The sequence below is a fragment of the Salminus brasiliensis genome, chromosome 3 (genome assembly GCF_030463535.1).
Source record: "Salminus brasiliensis chromosome 3, fSalBra1.hap2, whole genome shotgun sequence".
Taxonomy (NCBI): Eukaryota; Metazoa; Chordata; class Actinopteri; order Characiformes; family Bryconidae; genus Salminus; species Salminus brasiliensis.
This window is the reverse complement of record NC_132880.1, coordinates 5,389,691-5,411,442: the sequence shown is the minus strand read 5'-3', so window position 1 is coordinate 5,411,442 and position 21,752 is coordinate 5,389,691. Positions and strand designations below refer to the sequence as shown.

At 45.0% G+C, this 21,752-nt stretch overlaps 1 protein-coding gene across 4 annotated transcripts in view; it reads right to left on the bottom strand.

Moving 5' to 3' along the window:
* Nucleotides 1-21,752, bottom strand: part of camsap3 (calmodulin regulated spectrin-associated protein family, member 3) — a 40,254-nt gene that overhangs the window by 9,589 nt on the left and 8,913 nt on the right. For 3 of the 4 annotated variants that reach the window (XM_072675277.1, XM_072675279.1, XM_072675280.1), the window contains exons 2-6: nt 15,242-15,507; nt 5,609-5,749; nt 3,062-3,139; nt 540-678; nt 162-301 (exon numbers count right to left, since the gene is read on the bottom strand). In XM_072675277.1, coding sequence (XP_072531378.1) covers nt 162-301; nt 540-678; nt 3,062-3,139; nt 5,609-5,749; nt 15,242-15,507 — 764 coding nt within the window. The remainder of the gene's footprint in view (nt 1-161; nt 302-539; nt 679-3,061; nt 3,140-5,608; nt 5,750-15,241; nt 15,508-21,752) is intronic. The other variant, XM_072675281.1, reaches the window with a different exon arrangement.

Sequence of the window (21,752 nt, the reverse complement as noted above, 5' to 3'; positions counted from 1 at the left end):
ACTGCTATTACAGAATTACAATGTTTCTGTGTGACACTTCTATTTAGTTATATAAAACTTGGCTGAAAGGCAATATGGTACAATTACATTCCCTAACTGGGGGAACACGACCTCCCCAGAATCTTCCCTACTGGCCCATCTTGGAATGAGCAGAGAAATACCTGCAACTCTGGTGGGTTGTAGAGCATATCCTCCAACACTAGGTGGCAGCAGCTCTTCAGACAGCTGTCACAGAACTCCCGAATGAGTTGAAGATTGTACAGACTGTCAGCCAGAGACATTGAATCCTTCATGCAAATGTCTGAGAGTGAGAGAGAGAGAGAGCATGTGTGAACAAAACACAGACCCTCAATCATGCACAGAGCTTGAACTTGATACAAGGTTGATTTGGAGCACCTGGAAGACTGCTGGATAACTAAATATGAAGATAGAAACAGATAAATCACTGAGGGTACGTGTTTACTGATTGTAAACAGATATACCGCAAGGGGAGATTCCTAAGAATTCACAAGCATTGCATTTGGTGTGGGTGTTTCTACCTTCTAGGCGCAGCAGGCCTGGGCAGTAGTAGTGTATGACCGCAGCTATGGCACAGCCATTGGAGAGGTCGCTCACTTCCTTTACCACAGGAAAACAGGGCTTGAGCTTAGACAGCATCTTATCCTTCCTGTACCGGAGCTGCAAGAAACAAGAGGTGGTGATTGGCACGAGCGGTTTAGGAATGCTTTCTCGAATTGCATTCATCTGTCGGAGTGGAGTTGGTCCGTGGAGTTGGAATATGATGCAAAATTCACCTTGTTTTTAGGAGAAAAACAAGGATCAACAAGAAGTAAAGTATGAGGAAAAAGGAAAGAAAAAGAAAGCATGCCAATAAACATGCCTCTTCAAACAAAGGGCGGAGGGAGGGAGGGAGGGAGGGAAGGAGGGAGGGGGGTAAGGGCACAGATACTCACATGAAAGGAGATAGAGAGTGTAAGAGAGAGACACAAGAACCATGCTAGGCACTGCAGCCAAACACGGTGAGAATGAAGCAGGCTGATGAAAAGGGAACAGCAAAGACATTGTAGGAGGAAAGTGGGACAGCAGGGACTCAGGAGAGACATCTCAGAAACTCTTCACAGGTCACAGCGCTGAACAGAGGCAGCTGTGTGAGTGGCAAACATCTGATACGCTACTGAAGCCTGGCTTATCTAACATTACTCTAATCTCCCTCGCACGCCCACGCCAAGCCAAGCCAATATAAACATGTCTCATTCATGCCGTTCTATAGCCACGCTGGCTTACCCGTTTACCCGTTTATCATTTTGGGCTTTTCACAAACACGACACTCTTTAGACATAAGCCAGAGATATACTTGCTGACTGAATGAGTCACGAACCTAACTGTTGACATACTTACTGGAGGCTTCCACTAGAGGGCAGACCAGAGAACACGGACCATGAAGAAGTCCCGGATTTACATAATGCAAATATGACGATACTGACGAGGAGGTTAGCCTTTGCACAAGTCTACGACCACGGCAGAAAAATCAACGACTGCGGCGCCTTCGTAGATGGTATGCAAGGCCATAAAATCAAAGGCGACAATGCAAGTATGCGTCTCTGATATATTTGGAGGCTGAGAATTTTAGAGCCTCTGGTTCTTCAATGCCCATTTCAACCTAACAAATTCAGAAAAATAAATAAATAAAAAAGTCAGTCATCGCCATGATTTCTTGGCTTCTCAGACACATGCGCATCACGTGCGGGAAGAAAGTGGCATCTACACACCCTGAGAGAAAGCAAGACCACCTATTCTCTCTCTCGCTCTCTGGGCCCCGGCTGCCGATGGCTAGCAGCATTACCAGGATTCGATTCTAGCTGCGTGACCAGGATAGCGATCCTCTGGTCATAGTGATGGGGCCTTCTTCCACTGGACCACTTGGGGGCTCAATAAGCAGCCATAAATTAAGTAATGGGTGGGCAGGTGACCCAAGTGGTCCAGCAGAAGAAGGCATCGTCACTATGACTAGAAGATCGCTCCCTCCCAGATAATGGTGCTGTCTTCTTAGCTAGCTAAAGAGATTGTAGATGGTCAACTTTTGCAAAGTAGCCTCTCAAGCCTTTCTTAAGCTAGTGACGCATGTAAAATTTGAGGTCGTAATAATGGAACGAGTTTTGTAAAAGTATGGGTTTTGAAATTGGCCCGTTTTCAGCTCCGATTTATTTGTGTGGATTTTGCTTTTGAAGGAGGAACAACAGTGTTTGAGGCTCACAGTTTGCTACTTCCACGTACTGAACTCTCATTATTCAACTACACCAAGAAAAATACAGGTTTCCGTACTAGGGCCCCTTTAAGAATTTTCATTGTATCATAAACAAACTCCATGCTCTCTGAAAGAGGACAAAGAATTTAAGCTGACAATTGAATCCAAGTCATGTTTTGTAGAATCATGTTGTAATTACACACTGCAGGGCATGGCCTTGACGCACACTCTTGGATCTAGACGTCTGCGTAAGCTCACCTCTCTGCTGCTATAATGCTGAATGACATCTGCACTGTGGAGCAGTGTGTCTGGCTGAATAGAGAGGGAGAGAGAGAGAGAACCTTGCTAATGCTACAAGCCTCTGTGCATCATGCCAGCAGGGGGCAAAAGACGACAGTCACACTTCATACCAGAACAGGAAAATGGAGGAAACAAGGGACGGAATGGAAGATTAAGTGTGTGTAAGAGAGAGAGTGAGAGCATGAGAGAAAGAGAAAGAGAGAGAGAGAGAGAGAGAGAGAGAGAGAGAGAGAGAGACTTACAGGAACAAGTTTCCAGTACCAGCGGGTGGGACACTGTTAGAGACAAGTGGAGGGGGGTATGAAGAGAAAACAGGAGCAAAGGAGGGAGAGCAAAGAGGAGAGGTAGTAAGTACACTGCAGTGGAAACAGTGGAGTTTTAGGGAGAAGATGGCACAGGAGAGGAAGCCCATATCCTCACACTTTTCCAGAAAGAGAACTTGGCGGTATAGGTGTGTGTGTGTGTGTGTGTGTGTGTGTGTGTGTGTGTGTGTGTGTGTATACACATATGTCTTACGGAGGGTTGAACAGGCTGTGGCTCTGTGCTAGGCTGGGTTTGGTCATCCTCGGTCCTTTCCTTCAGCTTCTCATTTAACTGTGGGGGGGGGGACAAACGAACAAGCCCTCACTTAAACAAGCAAATCTCTGCAATTTGTGAAACAATGCAAAGGGGATATACACACACACCCCATCAGGACACAGCCATCCAATTACCCAACCCCATCACAACACTGGGAGGGTGAGGACTGACACATGCCTCCTCTAACGCATGCACACCCAGACACCACCTCTTTTCAAACTGCCGCTTGGAGAAAAAAGAAAAAGGGCTGGGTTCCCAGCTCTGAAGCATCAGCTAACTGAAATGAAGTGATGGAGACAGACAGACAGACCAATTGTGCTCTCAGGCTCTAGCTGCTAATGGCAAGCAGCATATTAAAATAGTGATCCTTGGGTCATCGTGGCAGCGCCCTAGTCTGCTGGACCACTCGGTGCCCCCCTACTTCTAACTTGGCACCAATAATAATGAACCTCATTCACCAACCAACGTTTTTTAAGAAGAAACGTCTCTTCAAACCCACTAATATTTTCTTATTTGGGATAGGTACAATGCACAAGGACAATGGGATCCATCATGATAAGAGCATCGTAACCCTTTAACACACTAAGGTGTATTACTCAGTGACTACAGGGAATTGTGTAATTCATTTTTTATTAATTATTTATTACATTTATTCAAATAAAAAAACTAAAAAAAAAAAAAACTACAGCGTCAGCATACCTTATGTAATACTGGTGTACACTGATGTGCACACATTTACTGGGTCCTTCACTCAGCAACCAGTAAACAAGACATCTGCATGAAACTTTGGTCAGTATAATGCTGTGAAACATCATCAAACGACCAAACAAACATGTTGATGTTTATGACAGGATATATGTTGAAATAAGCTGCAACACATAACCCTGGCTAAGTATGACAAAACTGGGCTAATCTATATGCGCCTGGGTGCGGCCGAAACATGACTGTATGCATGAGATGTTTCCAATCCGGTCTTGTTTGTACAAGCCATTATCCACACTATGCTCCATGTTTCAGAAGCAAGTCTGAGTTTCATACCCTAGCAGTCAAAGTTATGCATCACAATAGATGTTTTTAGCATCACGCAAAAACCTTTTATCACCATTAATACTTTTTCCAGTTTTCAGCATCATCATGTGAATCTGGCAGTGGAACTGTGTTCTCTGGAAGGATGGTGATTTATCCAATACTTTTAGGATGAGGTGGTGATCATCCAATCTCCTGACCTCACTACAGCTTTTGTTGCTGAATATAATCAAATCCTCACAGTAATGCTCCAAAATCTAGTAGAAAGCCTTTACTGGACAACAGAGACAGTTACTCCAACAATAGCAAAATAAAACAACGAATGAGCAGGTGTCCAAATACTTTTGCCCATATAGTGGATTACTGATTGAAAGCGAGGCTGGCTCAACCAACATTTCACAGCCCTCAAATACTCATTGATATTTCTGACAAAGGATCCTAATACTTAGGCTTAAGGCCAGTAGTGTGGCCAGTGATGGCGCAAATGAACTGCAATGAGGCGTAAGCATATGACCGCCAATAGGTGTGGTGGAATGTGGAGGCACGTAGCCTACCAAGCAGTTCTCCGATAAAGACCATGGTAATTACATATTCGACTCAGCAAGGTATAGAGCCTCCACCTGCAGGATAAACTCCTTAATACCCTTGATTTCAGATGAAACAATGAATGAATGAGCAGGACAGGTGTCTTCTAGGTGTCTTCAATACTTCTATCCACACAGAAGTATGTATGTGTATGAGTGTATTCATCTACGATCTATGAATCACGTCTTCCACAGATACATCACCATGGCAACCTGCACTTCACACTTCACCTCTTCCATGGCAGGTTACGTTTCAGATTACAGTGTTTCTGATGGAGCTGGACCTTCTCCAGCCCTTTTTAGGTCACCTACTTCCTTTGTGACGTCTGTGACGTTAATACCTGTAACTCATACTATTGTGAATCATACTACTTCATTTTTTTTGTCCCTCCCAGCTCTGAATGCTCATCTTTCTACCTTAGTAAGTGGGTTTGGTAAACAACCACCTGTAAAAAGAGCCACTTGACTCCTCCTCATGTTTCACGTGATTGGCTGTTTGACCTAAACGTCATGCTTTCATGTGGGGATCCTGTTCTCCACAGGTCTACTGTATGAGGCCGTGTGGCCGCTATACTAAATATGGTTGGGAGCCAACAAACACCTAAACTAGCCTTAAACTGCACTGATTTGTTAAGCAACCTCAAATAGACATGCTTGTGTAATCTCTCTGTGTAGACTCTGTATGATATACTGTTTTGTACAAAAAATGACAAACCTGTAGCAGTAGTCAACCTAAAGTATGGCTTTCGTACATCACACAGGTTTTACACTGGATCTACAGTGGAAGCTCATAAGAAGCAAACTTCAGAAACCCAACATCATCTTCCCCGACATCTGAGCTGTGCTGCGTGAGGCTGTGTACGCATACACTCACCATGTTGACCCAGTCCAGAAGGGCACTCTCCCAGGAGGCTTCTCCGCTCAACCGCTCCGCTCCTCCGTTCGTCCGCACCGTGCTCACCGTCTCCATGGCAGCCACCACCATCAGAGCGTCGATCAACGCTAAATGGGCACTCTGTACCAATCACACGGGAGAAGAACAACTGTTAGAGGGCGGACGCAACCCAGCCATCATTTAGACCTTCCAGCCTCATTCAATAAAGCAGACCAGTGACATTTAGAGCAGCCTGACAACATTGCCCCGGCTAATGGAGGGAGTCTGCAGACAATACCTGTGATGGGAAGAATCTGAGGTGGGTAATTAAACCAACCTTTTTACCACAGAATTCAGAGAGCCCGAAGTTTTCAAAGGAACCCCTAAACAAACCTGATGCGTTTTGGAAACAAGTCCTGTGGACTGATGAGCAATGGTGCGTTTACATGAAAAGAGCACCTCTCCAACTGTTAAGCACACAGGGAGGGGGGTTGGGCTTGTGTTGCAGCCAGTGTCACAGGAAACATTTTACTAGACTACCAGATTTCCCCATGGCCCTCACAATCCCCCTAAACATCACTGAAAATCTGTGGACGGATCTGACCAGCGCAGTGCATGCAGGACAGCCCAAAAATCTCACAGAACCAGAAGCCTTTTGGAAAGACTCTTAGCTGCTACAAAAAGTATTGACCAACTTGACCAATATTACAGACATGCATCATTTCTAACTTAATCAGGTCATCTTTGCTATTTACAATCACCTTAAATCCTGTTATCAGAGAGTTTAATCAGAGAGTTTCAATGATATTATAAAAAGTTCAGACACACTGCTGCCGGCTGGGCTACAATGTCCGTTAACGTATCTTTGAGGACACAAGATGGCGCTCTGAACACCGTTGGTTAAGAAAAAGAAAGTGATCTAGACTGGGATCCACCGTTACATGCCTGGATCGGATCAGGACATTCCTACTATTTCCATTAACCCATTTTGCTCTGGGGTGCCCAAACTGACCCTGTGGATTACAGAGCGAAGGACAGACTGAAAGAGAAAGAGACCCATACACAGCCCTGTTTGAGCACGGTTGCGTTCTGCTGTATGATATACAGTCTGAAACAGCTGCAGTGAGTCACACTGGAACAGATCAATACTGAATATGCAGTCTGCACTTTTTTCCTCTTGCCTCGGTCCGAGTTACAGCAGGACTCTGCTCTCCTCTGCCCGCTTCAACTTCCTCTTTCTGTCTGATATATTGCGGCATGACTCATGCATCAGCTCCAGCGCAGCCCACCCTCCAAATGAACTCGCTGGGGAAATGGGGGCCCTCTCCCCCACCGCTCTACGAGACTCACACCCACATCTGTGCCGTTTTGTGTGTCTCCAGAGTGCGGCAGAATCGGAGCGTGGGTGTACAAAGTAATGACTGTAAGCCCTTCCTTCCTAACATTATTAACGCAGCCATTTCATATTTATGCCAGATCAACATTTTGACTGCATCCGGCTCCGGTCCAAAACAGCATAGAGAAAGAGAGATATATGTGAAGCACCTCCCGTGTCCAGAGGCCATTAGTTCGCCTCTCATCCTCCCAGCCCATTTAAAACAACCCGCAAACATTAGCAGCTCAGCCAGGGAGAGCTCCTTAGAGCTGATAAGAGGGTTAGGCCATTACCCACAGCCTCAGTTTACTCCAGCTACAGTCTACACCTGCTCGGTCGGACACTCGGACACTGCTACTACAGTCAGCACTTCAATCAATGGGCCCTTGCATTTCATGAAAAGAACACCTGGTCAACTGTGAAGCATAAGGGTGGATCCATCCTGCTATAGGGCTGTGCTGCTGCCAGAGGCATTGCCAAGATTCCATGGCAATATTCAATGAACTCCACAAAATGCTAGAGTACGACTTCTAGCTTCTACAAAAATGAAACCAAAAAATGAACCAAAACAGTCCTTCACATGGCCCTCACAGTCCCCTGATCTAAACATATCTTTAAAAAAAATGTGTAAATAGACCTTAAACAAGCTATTCTAGATGACCCAAAAATACGACTAGAGGCCTTCTGTAAAGAGAAGTGGGTAAAAAAAAAAAAAAAAAAACAATAACCATATCCACAACCACAAAACTGGGATTTGTAGCTGGCTACAAGGTGTAGTGGCCAAGTATTGACTCTGTTACTACCATCACTACTACTGATTACACCATGAGCCACTTTCTAGACCCCTGCTGACCTTTAGTCTTACTAACTGCGCTGCTACAACGTTTACTGCTACCCTTCTACCTACAGCTACTATTACCACTACTGTTTCGGTCACACATACCAAGTTACACTCGTTGAGCTGAGAACAATGGAGGATGTGAGGTCACTTGGGTTCTTCAGACTCTGGAGGAAACATTGACCTAGTGAGAGAGTGAAAGCTGCCTCAGCACACCCTGGCTGGGCAGGGGCCAAATTTTGCACTTTCCTTGAAGTACGCTGAAGTATTGATCTACAGCCGTCTTATTTCGCAAGCCAACAAACACCAATCAGCCACAACATTAGTAGCACTGACAGGGGAGTGAAAAGGTATTGGTTTTCTTCATCTACAGTGACCTCTGTGAAGAGCTGGATCTATTGGGTAGTAAGTGGACAGTCAGTTCTTGAAGCTGATGAAGGTTGTTAAAAGCAGGAGAAATGAGCAAGCGTAAGAATCTGAGCCACTTTGACAAAAGACTAAACTGTGATGGCTAGACAGCTGGGTCAGAGCATCTCCAAAACATCAGGCAGGTATTGTGGGTCTTGTTTTATGTGGTATGCAGTGGTCAATAACCCCTCAAAAGTGCTCACAAAAAGGAAAAGCAGTGGACTGGTGACAATCATGGGCACCCAAGGCTCACTGATGCAATCCATGGAGCTCCCACCTTACAACTTACAAGGCTTATGCTTATATACCCATCCAGTCTTTGGCTAGAAACATAGCTATTAGCTATAGCACAGTAATACACTGTTTAAATAGGTCATAACCCACCCCTACAACAGTGTAACAGTGGTGTGAAGTAGGGATGCATTGATCTGATACTAGGATCGGATAACTGTCCTGATACTAACAAATTTAGCTAGTACAGGTATCGGATAATTAGTCTGATCCAAGGGACTGATCCATTCATGAAACCCGATTCCCGATGAAACCCGATGCTGGTATTCTAGGCTTCATAACCGAGGATCAGAGTAACCTACAGACATCATACACATACTACAGCAGACTGCAATACTTCCCCTATCTAAGCATATAGGAGGTCCTTGATCAGTCATCAACCATCAGCGAGTAATCCAGCTCGTCTTCCATATAGGGCCAACCGAGAACGGAGGCGACTTCAGACTTCAAAATTCAGAATAAAAGTCCTGAGCTTGAGCACAGTTATTAATTTTAGTGACAAACAGAAATTGGGTTCATTTAAATCTGTGTTAATTTGTTTTACGTTGTTTTACAAAGTTAGTAAAGTAATGATTAAGTCATTAAGGCATAAGGCATTATATGGTTTATTCCCTCAACAATAGTATTGGATCAGTATCGGCCGATACGCAACATTCATGTATCGGTATCTGTATCAGAACAGAAAAAGATGGATCGCTGCATCCCTAGTGTGAAGTACTACTACAGAGGTTGGAACACTTTTGGCTCACATTATCCAGTTTCCTGGGAAAAAACTGCTTCATGAACCACCCTCTGAACTGGCACACGTTATCCAAACACACACACACACACACACACACACACACACACACACACACACACACACACACAGTTAAGTGGAGTGTGTGAAACTGATCTTAGGTTAGCTCTCTTAAAGTGTGAGACATTACTCTGTTTATACAAAGCCACATTTGCCGGAATCTTCAAGGACGGGCCCTGTGTTCCTTGCTGTCTGCTCAACGGAGAGAGGGAGGGCTGAGCCAAGCCCTGCCGTCTGAGGACAACCAATCATTTCCAGCAAGCTGGAGGAAAGCCAGCCCTTTAACGACCCCCATCTAAGGGTTGATGTGATGAGGCCATGTTTTCAAATGAACGGACAATGCCTAGAGGGTGGGGGGGGGGGGGGGGGGGGGGGCGGGAGCACACGCACACTTGCAGCTTGTGTGGCATGCCGGGTTATCTCCGGGGCCTGGGCACGGTGTTCTAATATGATTGCCTGCTGTGGTGTTACTACACAGTCTGTGGACTCCACCCTCTCCTGCACTGGCTACACACAGTGCCTCTGTTATAATCATTAACTCTCAAGTGAAGGAACAGTTCACCAGTGCAACCTGCATAGGCCTGTTTCTACTGTAATCTCTCATGCACACACACACAGTCACCAGGACAATGTCTGTGAAAACTCTTTCTAATGAATGCATTCGACTACTTTAAGATGCACCCATTGGTATTAAGGTGCCCACAAGGCATTATACTAGTCATCATTTATTCAGGTGTTTAACATTTTCCTTATATTACTAAGTAGGGATGTCCCAATCACTGATATCAACCCATACCGATCTGGATTAGATGAGCTGCTGATTAATACATTCAATAAAACCCCTTTATTCTTTAGTCTGTTTTTTTTTATAATCAGACATTCTGGACTTAGTTTAGTTTAGTTGAGACTTTTCTTAAAATGACTGTTTAATAGTGTTTAATATCTTATAATCCAGTCTGACTCTCCTCCCTGACCAATCACTGGACTGGGGTTAAAATAGCCCATACCTGATCCATTTTAATAAGCCTGGATCCAGATTCACAGGATGCCGGAAAGGACCACACTTAATATTATTCGACTGGAGGCACTATTTACACATTAGTAGAAAACTGACAGACAATGAAAACAATATGCTAATATGTTTTACTGGATGTTAAACAGCTGGAGAAGTTCATATTAAAAAAAAAAAAAAAAAAAAAAAAAAAAAAAAAAAAAAAAAGACAGCAGTATGGAGCGGAGAAGAGATCGCAAGCTGAAGCTGAAGTGCTGACCTCTGCATGGCTCTGTCTGTGACGCCCCGTCGCACAGCATTCACTCATCTGCCTGGGATGAGCGATCCAGGCCGAGGGGCCGTGCCGCACAGAATAGGCCCCCGGAAACTGGGGTTTAGCCCACTTGGAGTGCGGGACGAGGGTAGAGACCTGATGAGACCTGACTGATGTCGGTTATAGACTCTTGTGGAGTCTAAGAGGAGCAGCTGTGCTACGTTTTGAAACGCACAATGATGTGTGGGAGGGGCACAGACACACTGTGTTCCAGACAAATACAAGAGAGCAGGAGAAAGACTCCATGTGTTCTTTGAAGGTCACAAACCAGACTCCACTGCGAGGTACAGCAATTATCCTGAGGAGGGAGTGGAGAGCAGTTCATGACAAAAGAGAGGAATGAACGAGTAGAAGGGAGAGCGAGGGAGAAGGTGGGAGAAGGCAGGGTCGGATTTCCCGTGCCAGCCCTCCAGAACCCGCTAAGCCAAATCACAAGTTTGCCCTAATGAGAGGGGAGCGAGGCCCGGTCCTGGAACACAGAGCACAAACAAACCCGCCACGTCGTCATAGCAACCAACCATGACCCACAATGCACCTCCCCACAGGCTAAAGCTCTCTGTCTGAGCGGAGTCCTGGGGCAGCCGTGGTGATCCGTCTCCAGCAGGACGATAGTTCTGCAGTTTTAGGTATTAGGTAGGGCCTGTAGATCTAGTAGAAAACCTTTGCTGGACAGTTTTTGTCAAAAGTATTGGGACATCTATTCATTCATCCTTTCTCTACTGTCCAGATTTGAGGATTCTTCCCCAATTCCCCGACTCATCCTCCCAGGCCTGGCATTTGGCCCTTCATTAGAACATCAAAACAATCCCTCAAAGCAGAGCCCCCACACAAGAAACAAAGGAACCACTGCGTCGGCGATTATGACTTAGGGTTTTTTTTTTTTTTTTTTAAAACCTCCACCAACCCCATCCCTCACAGCAGGAAGAGGAGTGGGGTCAAGCTCCGGTAGGGGGAGGTGGTTTTCAGGAAACCATGAGTGTGGACAGTGTGCTTCTTCCTCCATGCAGGCATCAGTGTAAACATACAGGCCGCAAGAGCAGTCTGTATTAGCTTAGGCAAAACCCGCCCATCTGGACGGCCCATGATCAGCAGCAGCAGAGCAATGTCGCAATCTAAAGGAGACTTTGTTGTCTTGAAGGCAAAAAAACACGTTACTTATTTACTTAGTTGGGAAACGCACAGCCACTTTAGTAGAACCACATGCTGTCAGGCACAGTGTTAGCATTCCTAAAGCCGTGATTAACTGAGTGTGCAAAAAGCGGGTCCCTACCAAGCATTTCGAAGTGGATTTTTGGTTTGGAACACTTGAAAATGCTTCTCCCTGGCAGGAAATGGTCTCCGCACCGTTTCGGCTGTACCCGTCAGGGCGTTCATTAGATAGATTCCTTTATCAATTAACTAGAAAAACAGCCCGGGGCTCTGCTGGAACAAACCCAGACCCATACCACTCCTGGCCTGCAGGGAAGATGGTTCATGCATGGGTGACGGCTTCTGTTCAAAGCCGCTTCCTCGTACGGACACCGTGGACGTAGCGAGTGTAAAAGGCAGAGAGAGTGTTGGCTGCCTTCCGAACCCCATTAACCCAGTGCGGCCGCTAGTGCGGCACATCCTCGCTCTGCTGGTACACTGCAAGCGAGTGACGCCGAGTCTGGATCACAGATTATCACTAATCTTCACAGATCTTTTATCCTCAATCTGAGAAGTGCTGAGGGGGGCTGGGCTGGGCTTTATTCACTTTACCCGAGAGACAGCGGGACGGACACTACAACCCTGATCTCTGAACATCGTGGTCTTCCATGTCCCTGGTCTTTGTATCTGAACGCCAAGATCCAGAACTGTATGGTGACCTTGCTCTGCTTGCTGACAGAAAACAAAGCAGGATGAGAAACAGGGGACGCCGTCTGGTGTTTTGGGTTAAAGAACAGTGTGCAGGATGTCTGCAGGACAGTTTTGTGGACTAGACTGCAGAACGCTGGTTTAGTCAGAGGAGCTTCTGCAGGACAAGAACCGCAGGACCCCTGTGTATTTGTTTGAGAGCTGTCTGCAAAACGAGAACTGAGGGGGCTTGGGGTTTCAGTTAGAAAACTGTCTGCAGGACAAGAACCTTAATACTGACATTGTAGTTAGAGGATGACCTGCAGGACAAGAACCAGAAGACGCTGGCGTTTCAGTTATAGAACAATCAGCAGGACGTGAACTGCAGGATGCGACACGTTTCGGACACGCTTTGGTTAGGGACTACAGGCAGCTGCTGTTTTAGTCACAGAACAGTCTGCAGGACAGGAACCGCAGGACGCCGTTTTTGTGTTGTAGGTATTCCACGTCCATAAGTAAGCCGCATGCATGCCAGCACATTGAGCTTTGCTCCGACTGCGGCTGTTCCAAAGCTGTTTACTGGCCGTGGCCCACCCTGCTGCTCCATCCGTCCTAATGCTGCTGCCGCGTGACCCACTTTCCCCCACCGCTACCGCAGCCAGCGCAGCCAGAGCCAGGCCGCTAGAGCCAAACCCCAACGCTTGCTCTCACAGCCAAGCCTGTGAAAGGCTCCACGCTCGTGGCCAGACAGTGCCGGCCGAGCACAGAGCGCATCATCACACCTCACTGAACCCGTCGCCATGACACCGGCACAGCACCTGCTACCATCACCACCAGGAAGAGGCAGCCGAGCGCAGAGCGTTCACTGTGGCGATGGCCAGACATCACACACACACACACACACAGGTTCTTGAGCATAAAGGAAAACGCTCTCGATGTCTCTGTTAGGAAAACACTCTTTAAAGGGCATCCTACACTAAACAAAGGGAGTGGAAGAAAACAGGTAGTCGGAAACAGGGAGAAATGGGACCTGAAAAAATTCAGGTCACCGCAGACGAGTGTGGCGAATCAAACAGAAGTGTCTACCTTATTCTTGATGTCTGACAGTGCAGATCTTGGAGTGTGGAATCCGGTTTTATTTCAAAACCAATGAAAGACATTAAATGGAAGAATTCCCTCGAGCAAAAGAACAAATAAGACGTCCCCTGAGCTCAACCCTGTGGGCAGGAGAACACTCAAGTTCCTTGAGGAAGTTGTGGAGGTTCTTCAATTTAAAACTGTTGAGGAACTTCTTAAGGTGCTTTTCCTGAAGGTTCCTTAAAGCACTTCTAGAGGAAATTTGATCTCCAATTGTACGTTTCACCCTAAATGATGCAGCGTTAGTACATGTCTGATACTGCAGCACCATGTAAGGCGAAACCACATATTGGACAGCCTCCAATATGTGCTGTGCTACTAGCCTCCAACTCCAACCTCAGGACTTATTTGTGAGATTTATTTGGACGTCAATAAATCAACACGAGGTGTGTATAGTACTAGCCTTACACACTGTTTGGAACACAAGCTGTGTGCCAAAGTGCTCATAAAAGTCTAGGCTAAAAGCTAACTGGGATACAATCTTTTCAGCTAGCTAAACACACACCATGATGAAAGAACACCAGTACAAAACAGCAACAGTATCCAGGAAGACTTGGAAATTTACCAAAAATAATAACCATTCTTGTTACAGTGCTAGTAATCAAAGCTATGCATTGCTACCCAGTTCCTGTGAGCTGTCGCAGTGCCGTAAAAGCAGCCAATCAAAGCAGAGATCAATGAAGGTTTCATTCTGAGACAAAATATGAGTTTTTTTATGGGTGTCTTAAGTCAGTATACTTTAGCAATTGAGGCAAGTAAATGCTAATATTTTTACAAACACTAATAAATCCGTGGGTTATCTGGATCAGCTGATGGGTTGTACTCACATATTAAAAAAAATAATAAAAAATGTTTAATTATTCTACATTAATATAGTTGTCCCCTTATGCCATGGGTAGACAATCATGTAAGACATATTTGTGTCTATAGTGTCCAAAACCACATTTTCTTTACAAGAGTACCTACCTAGAGTGGTGATTTGCCTGTGAAGTCTGGACACTGTAAATTGAAAGGGGGGGTAGGGCGTTAAGCTTCCGTAACTTGCTAGCTACATTTGTCCCATTCTTGCTAGCTTTACTGATACATTAGTCTTGCAGCTCCAGTGGAAATCTTTAGGCATCAACGACTAATGGCACATGTTTAGGATAAGAAGAAAAATGTGTAAATTCTCGTTTTTGCTGAGTTATTCCTTTACATTATTGTGAGCACCACTGCCCAGCCCTCCAGGCAGGCCCCTGCCTCTCACAGATGAAGCCACTCGGCTTTAATGACTGCTGGAGTGGGGGTGGGTCTTTATGTGTGCTAATCCCTTGATTCAAAGCGTAAACAGGACTCGCCCCATCCCAGCCCCTCCCGATCTCCTGGTCAGCAGAGCCCTTACCAAAGGCGATCAAATTATTCCCAATCCCTATTCCCAATCCTGGCGAGGTAAAGAGTCAACTGCTGGACTCATTCGGATACTTGGACAGGCTCCAGGCGTTCTCTGATCTGAAAACGTGCTCACCAGCAGACACAGATGCTCAATAATTCACACAGCCGTCACTCATGGCGTCTACAAAAGCCACCCCCACCACAGGCTCTTCTCTCCGAGCGCACCAGATGGGAATGTGCCTGCAAACCACAACCACAGCGCGGCACCTCTTACCATTTTGATGGGCTTGTGGCTGAGGTCAGCTTCAGTCACAGAGACGTTCTGGTCTTTTGGAGACAAGCCCTTTTTGCTGAGGGTCTGAAGGAGAGCCGCATTGTCTTTGGGGGGCCCCTCAGCTCCAGAGCCCCCAGCTAGAAGCAGGCCGTAGGTGCGGCAGTAGAGGTCGGGCGACATCAGCAGCCGGGTCACGGGTGGCTTCAGGTGCTCCTGCTCGTACTGGTCACAATAGAAGGGGTCTCGCAGCTCCACTGGAACGTTCTCTACAACATACAGGGAAACAAACAGTCGGTTGAAGAGCAGTCATACTCACCAAAGACACACATCAGCCTTGTGAGCAGGGCTGCAAAGTTACCCATGTGCTTCTGTACATTAGTCCTTAGTTCAAATTAAGATCAAAGATTTCATCCACTTTCCAGATAGGAAGGCCAGTGTCATACAAAGAGCCCACCCTTAAAAAGTTGAACCTGTTGTATCTTCTCAACTTCATCTTGGCTGTCTTTAATTTTATTGGCACAAATCTGGTCCTAAAAGCTGCTCACAAAGGCGACTAGATGCGAAAAGCTTCCTTATACCGGCACTATGCAGCAATTAAATGTGCCTGGGTAATCACAAACACCTGTGAAGGCCCATGTCCCAAACATGGTACCTTGATCTAGGTTCAAAAATAAATTAATTAATTAAAAAGTACTGTAATTTCTATTTATACACAAGTATACATTATAACAATCTACAAATGTACACAATGTGTTGAGTCCTGAGGTTTAAAACAAAATAAAAATAAATAAAAATAAAAATCAATATGGAAGTCACTGTATTCTTGAGTGAAAGACCAACAGTATATACTGTATATACTACGGTTAGAAAAACAATGCTTACTGGTTATTGGTATTGCTCATCTTGCAATGTAGGACATGTAAAACGTGCAGATACAAATTAGAAACAGCTGCAAACGAACAGATCTTTGTTGCAACACCAGTCAATATCCTCAGGCATGGAACCAATCTGTCTTGAAGCAAGAGGAACAAACGTTCATCCAGATTCTGGAGCAGTGGTAATAACTGTCAGGGCTGAGGGGTTTTCGTACCTTCATGTTTTGTTTTATTCACTTTAATACAACACTACAGCGTATGGAGTGAGTATGCAGCCAACTTGAAGCTTCCTCACTTGTGTTCATAGTTCTAGAGAACAGCATATTTACACACAAACATCTCTAAAAAAGTATCCAGACACAGCTTTAGGAAGAAAAGCGTGTACCTGTTGCTAACACAGGTGTTTAACTGCACCCACGCAACCAATACAACCTCCAAGCCCCACAGAAAAGCATAGGATGTGGGAGCCAGGTCCTGGTGACCACATTCTCAGGAGTGACGGAGCTCCAGCCAGTGCCTTTGGAATGAGTTGGAGTGAGGTTTGTAATCGCAGAACTGAAAATCTGACACTTATGTCTTTGTGGTTAAATGCAATCAAATCCTCACAGTAAATGTTGTTTCAACATCAAGTGCAAGATCTTCCAAGAAATTTAGAGGCTGTTACAGCAGTATATGGGTGTCCAACTCCGGATCATTACCCTTGAATTCAGAAGAAACATTGGACGAGCAGGTGGCTTCAGACCTCTGAACATAGAGTATGAGCACGTAATGGAGCGAACACATACAGAGAGGACAAACCAGTAAGGCAAGCCGACTCCTACACTGGCCTGGGGCACCGATCATCTGACCGAATAAGCAGAGCAGGGGTTAAACGAAGCATAATCGCATGCGTCCTGAAGGCCAACCACCACCTACAAGAGCAAGCAGAGCAATACTGGGCTACAGGCAAGACACGCTGGCTGGAGCTCGGTTTATCTGGGCTTCTTCTGCACCATTTCGGTCCCTGACTGACAGCTCTCTGTGTGACACCCACTTCACTTCCAGCCCCCAGAATACAGAGCAGTCCATCTCATCCACCCACCCAGAGCCTAGAACTATCAGACACACAGTGCATTAAACCTGCACCAGTGATGGAACCGATTTTAATGGACAAAAGTATTGGGACACCTGCTCATTCAAGACAAGGCCAGCTCTTGCTGGAGTAACAGAAAGGCTTTCTACTTGATTCTGGAGCATTGCTGAGAGGATTTGATCACATTTTGCGATGAGAGGGTTGGTGAGGTTAGTGAGGATGTTGGATGATCACCACCCAACTTCATTCCAAAAGTATTGGATGGAGCGCTATCATTCCAGTCAACACAGTTTAACGCTGGGGGGCTTTATAGCCCTTTAGTCCACGCCTGACATTAGGCATGGCGCCAATAGGTTCATGTTTATCCACGAGTGTCCTATTCTATTGACTGCAAATGCACGCACACAGCTTGCCTAGTCCTTGTAGAGAAGTGCTTTTAGTCAGCAATGGATGCAATGTAAAGTGGCTAAATGCAGGCATTGAAAGAGACGTCCATAAACATTTGGACATATAGCGTTTGATCGTATAAAAGCCTGATCCACCTCTTACATTTATTCTGTTGGCATATTTGTATATACACTCATTTGGGGAAATCAGCTGATTTTCAGCCCAAAGACACTGGACTCCAATATTGACAATATACAAATGTTTTCATGATACAAAAAATGTATACCTCTGCCTCCTCTTTCTGCGATCTGACACACCCTCAGAGTTCTGTTTAAACTTTATTAAAATGCATTAATATTTATTGAACAGAACTTTGATAAATGCATACTCTGGAATGTTAGAACTTACAAGCGTTGAAAACACGTATAGATAGAAAGGATGCTTAAAATCAGTAGCATAAGATGACGACAACAACAAGGCAGCACATATAAAACTTAAGCAGTTCAACTAAACTCCTAAATACCAAGCAAAAATAAGTCAACTTCCGTGTTGAGGCTGCCTCTTTAAATGAGCTTATGTGCCGATCCCGCATCTGAACGGGACTTGTTGCCTTCGTCGCTACTTTTTTCTCCTCAGTGGACAACGTGCCAATGTGTGCAAACATCTATACTGTTTCTGGACCTACCTAGTAGGTTAGCAGCTAGCCTGGTACAGTTAGTTGCCTTTACGCAATCCAACAGTACCTGAATATTAACACCTTGAATGCTTAACTGAGTAATTATTAGAACCGCTACACTGAACACATACAGGCGAACAAGCTTGTCGATGTTTTTGATGTGCTGGATTATTAAAAGGCCCAGTCCAGGGGAGCCGGCGCACCCACACGCACAATTTTTGGAGCCGTGGGGCGATGGAAAACTGCTAAAAATGAAACCTGAACCACTTTACCAACTGGGAAGCAATGACCCACATACAGCCATAAAGCTCCCGCTACAATGGCCCATTCTGGAGTCACACATAGACCCTTCGTCAGTACATGCCACACTAGTCTGTGCACACTGCAAGCACCAAGAGTCAAACCTGAAACATATACCACCACACACACACACACACACACACACACACACACACACACACACACACACACACACACACACACACACACACACACACACACACACACAACTGGTTCTGCTGCATTTATGGCCAATCAAAAGCATACAGTGACTACAGTACATCCCCTAAACACACACCCACATGCTAAAGAGCCTATTAAAAGCTGCAGGACCCGTTCTAAGATGAGGGGAAGGACACGTTCTAGGACAAGGAAAAGGTTCTGCCTGAAACAGGCACAGCTCACAGAAACCTAGAGGCGGTTTTCCAGGTTTGCCACACCCAGTGAACCAGCCAGTCAATGGCTTTAATCAGTGTGGTAATTATGCAAGAGTGAGTGAGTGCTGATCACAACAACCCTTGCGTCCCTGTTCAGAAATTCCCAAGTCACCCATTTCTGAGTCTAAGCTACTCTACAGGATCAGGTGAGCCTCACAATACAGGGGAGACTGTAGATTGTAATTGAGGGAACAAGGAGGCCTCTAAAAGACACAGTGGTTGTGTTGGGTTGGTTAAAAATAAGCCATTGAATTGGTCATGGTGTTCACGTATCAGCCGTTTCCTATGTAGAGCTAAAAACACAGAATGCAAAGCAGGATGCAAAGGCCTCAGCCGAGCCTGATGAGAGGAATCGATAGAGCTGTCGTTTCCCTGTGGGACTGGCAGTAAATGAATGGCCGTTGTGTGTTGCACCTTGAAAGAAATGCAGGGGAAAGAGCGATACCTGGAAACCGAGAAGGTTGTGGAAATCTATCGGCCAGGCCTAGATTTAGCTTAACCATCTCCAAAGCTCTCCTCGAGGAAGCCCATGCATTTCCACCTCCCATCCAACACCAAGCTTATCTAATCAATCCTTGTTAAAGTAAGTCAGGTGAGCTGCTGGTGGAACTGAACTAATCCATACGTTGTCTCGAGTTCATAGAATAGTCAGCAACTAAACCAGAAATCTCTGCATGTCTAACCCTTTACCGACCAACAGCACATTGTAACTTTATGGTTTCTTATATACATTTTAAAGTTCTTAGCATATGTAGTATTTTACAGGCCCGAATGCAGGCTTTCAGCTGAGAAACCCATGGTTATGAACCGTTTTCTTGGCTTTCTAAATCATCAGTCACATTTGCACTTCATGTCACCTTGCCGAATTGGCGTTCCCAGGGCTGGACTTGCAGCCTGGTTACCAGAAAGTCTTCATTTTGAGTGCTGTTAGTACATAAGTAGTCCTGTTTAACTGTATGGACAACAAAAATAAATAAATAAATAAATGGGAAAAAATCTATTTATATATATATATATATATATATATTTTTTTTTTTTTTTATGTATTTACTATGAAATAGTACAAAATAAAATTAGATATATTTATATAAACAAAAATCACGACAATATCGCAATATGATCATAATGTAAAAGTGTCTTTAAATATTGTGACAATATTTTTACTGCTTAATATTAGAAAACCAACATTGCTCTGCAAAATGTTGCAATATTAAAAATATATAGAAATGTTCACCATATTTCTCCCGGAGTCAATGATCCAACACGTTGTGCGATTAATAAAGCACCCTGTGCATCAAACATTGCATTAAAATAAATTGCATTAAAAATTAAAACATTTACTACTAATATCACTGCTGTCCGATAAAAAACATGCATCTCCACAGTTTTAGTTTATAATTTGCTCCACCATTTGAACCCTGTGGCTGCCCTGTACCCTGTGCCAATATTTCTGAATGAATGAATCAATAGAAATGCTCCAATATACTTAATAAAATCTTTTCACACTGACTTCCTTTGAAGGTTAAAAGGGTTTTTGGCTCCTACTGTAAAGCTGCCGTTTTAGAGAGGAGTGTTTTTTATTGGACAGCGACGATATATAGTCATCGTAGATACATCATGGAAGATGACAACAGTGTAAATTTCCTTCCTAGTATCAAACAACAAGTCGTAGCAGGACATTGCTTATCGTGTGATGTGACTATTGTGCATTCACACATTGCGATGTCTAAGCTTTATATTGTGCAGCCCTAATTTTCACCATATCGCCCAGCCCTACTTCAGAGTCCCTACAAAAGACACTACTGTGACAGCAAACTGCTTAAGCACACCCGATTAGGCCTATACTAATCAACCTCACACCTCTTTCCTTCACAGCATTAGAGCTTTCGCACGCACACACACCTAAACCAACCTCAATCATCAGGGTGGTGAAGGGTTGAGACCGAGAGGTTGAACTGATTTCATTTAAAAAAAGCATCAGGGAGAACAGAGCGCTAAAATTAGCCTGCAGACGCAGACAGCAGCCCTGAATATCACTTAAGCCAAAAAGTTGGCTATAGAGGACTGCAGAAAGTAGAAGCAGAGCTTTCGTAATGACTCCGGGAGGCAACAGCGATACCCCCCATTGCCTCAGAGTCATGTGGAGCAGGGCCTAATTAAACAATTCAATCTCACTCACTTCAAGTCAAGCTCCAGACCCTACTGGCTGGGTCCAAGCACAAATGCAGGAAGACCTCAGGAACAAATGAAGAACGCGGAGCTAGAGGCCACCCACCTCAAACACAGTAGTGGTAGCAAGACAATACAAGCAGATTCTGGATCAGATATAAAATCTTGTCGTGTTTACATAATCTTACGTGTTTACTTTTTTACATAATCTGAATCATAATCTGAATTTCTGATGAACGGGCCAATAGAAATGCTCCAAAATGGACGGTATAGTGGTATAGCGCCATCTTCAACAACAGAAAAACAGCCAATTCCATCCAAATGCGACGAGTAGCCGAGGTTGAGGGACTTCTGTAATTACGATACGCGTTTAACGAGAATCACCTCTTCACAGTGAAGAGTAGAGGCTTGTCTCCAATTATGAGAGGGTTGTCATGGGAACGTGGCACACTGAGTACACTTTATTGTGATTGGAGGGCATCGGGGTTGGCACAATGGTCAGATGGCAGCAGGCCTTTGTGACTCAAACCCCTCTACAGAAGTCAAGATAAGTGTGAACGTGTGGACATAAAAGCACAAACGAGAAAAGGGCCATCAAGGCCTGGCTCAACCACAG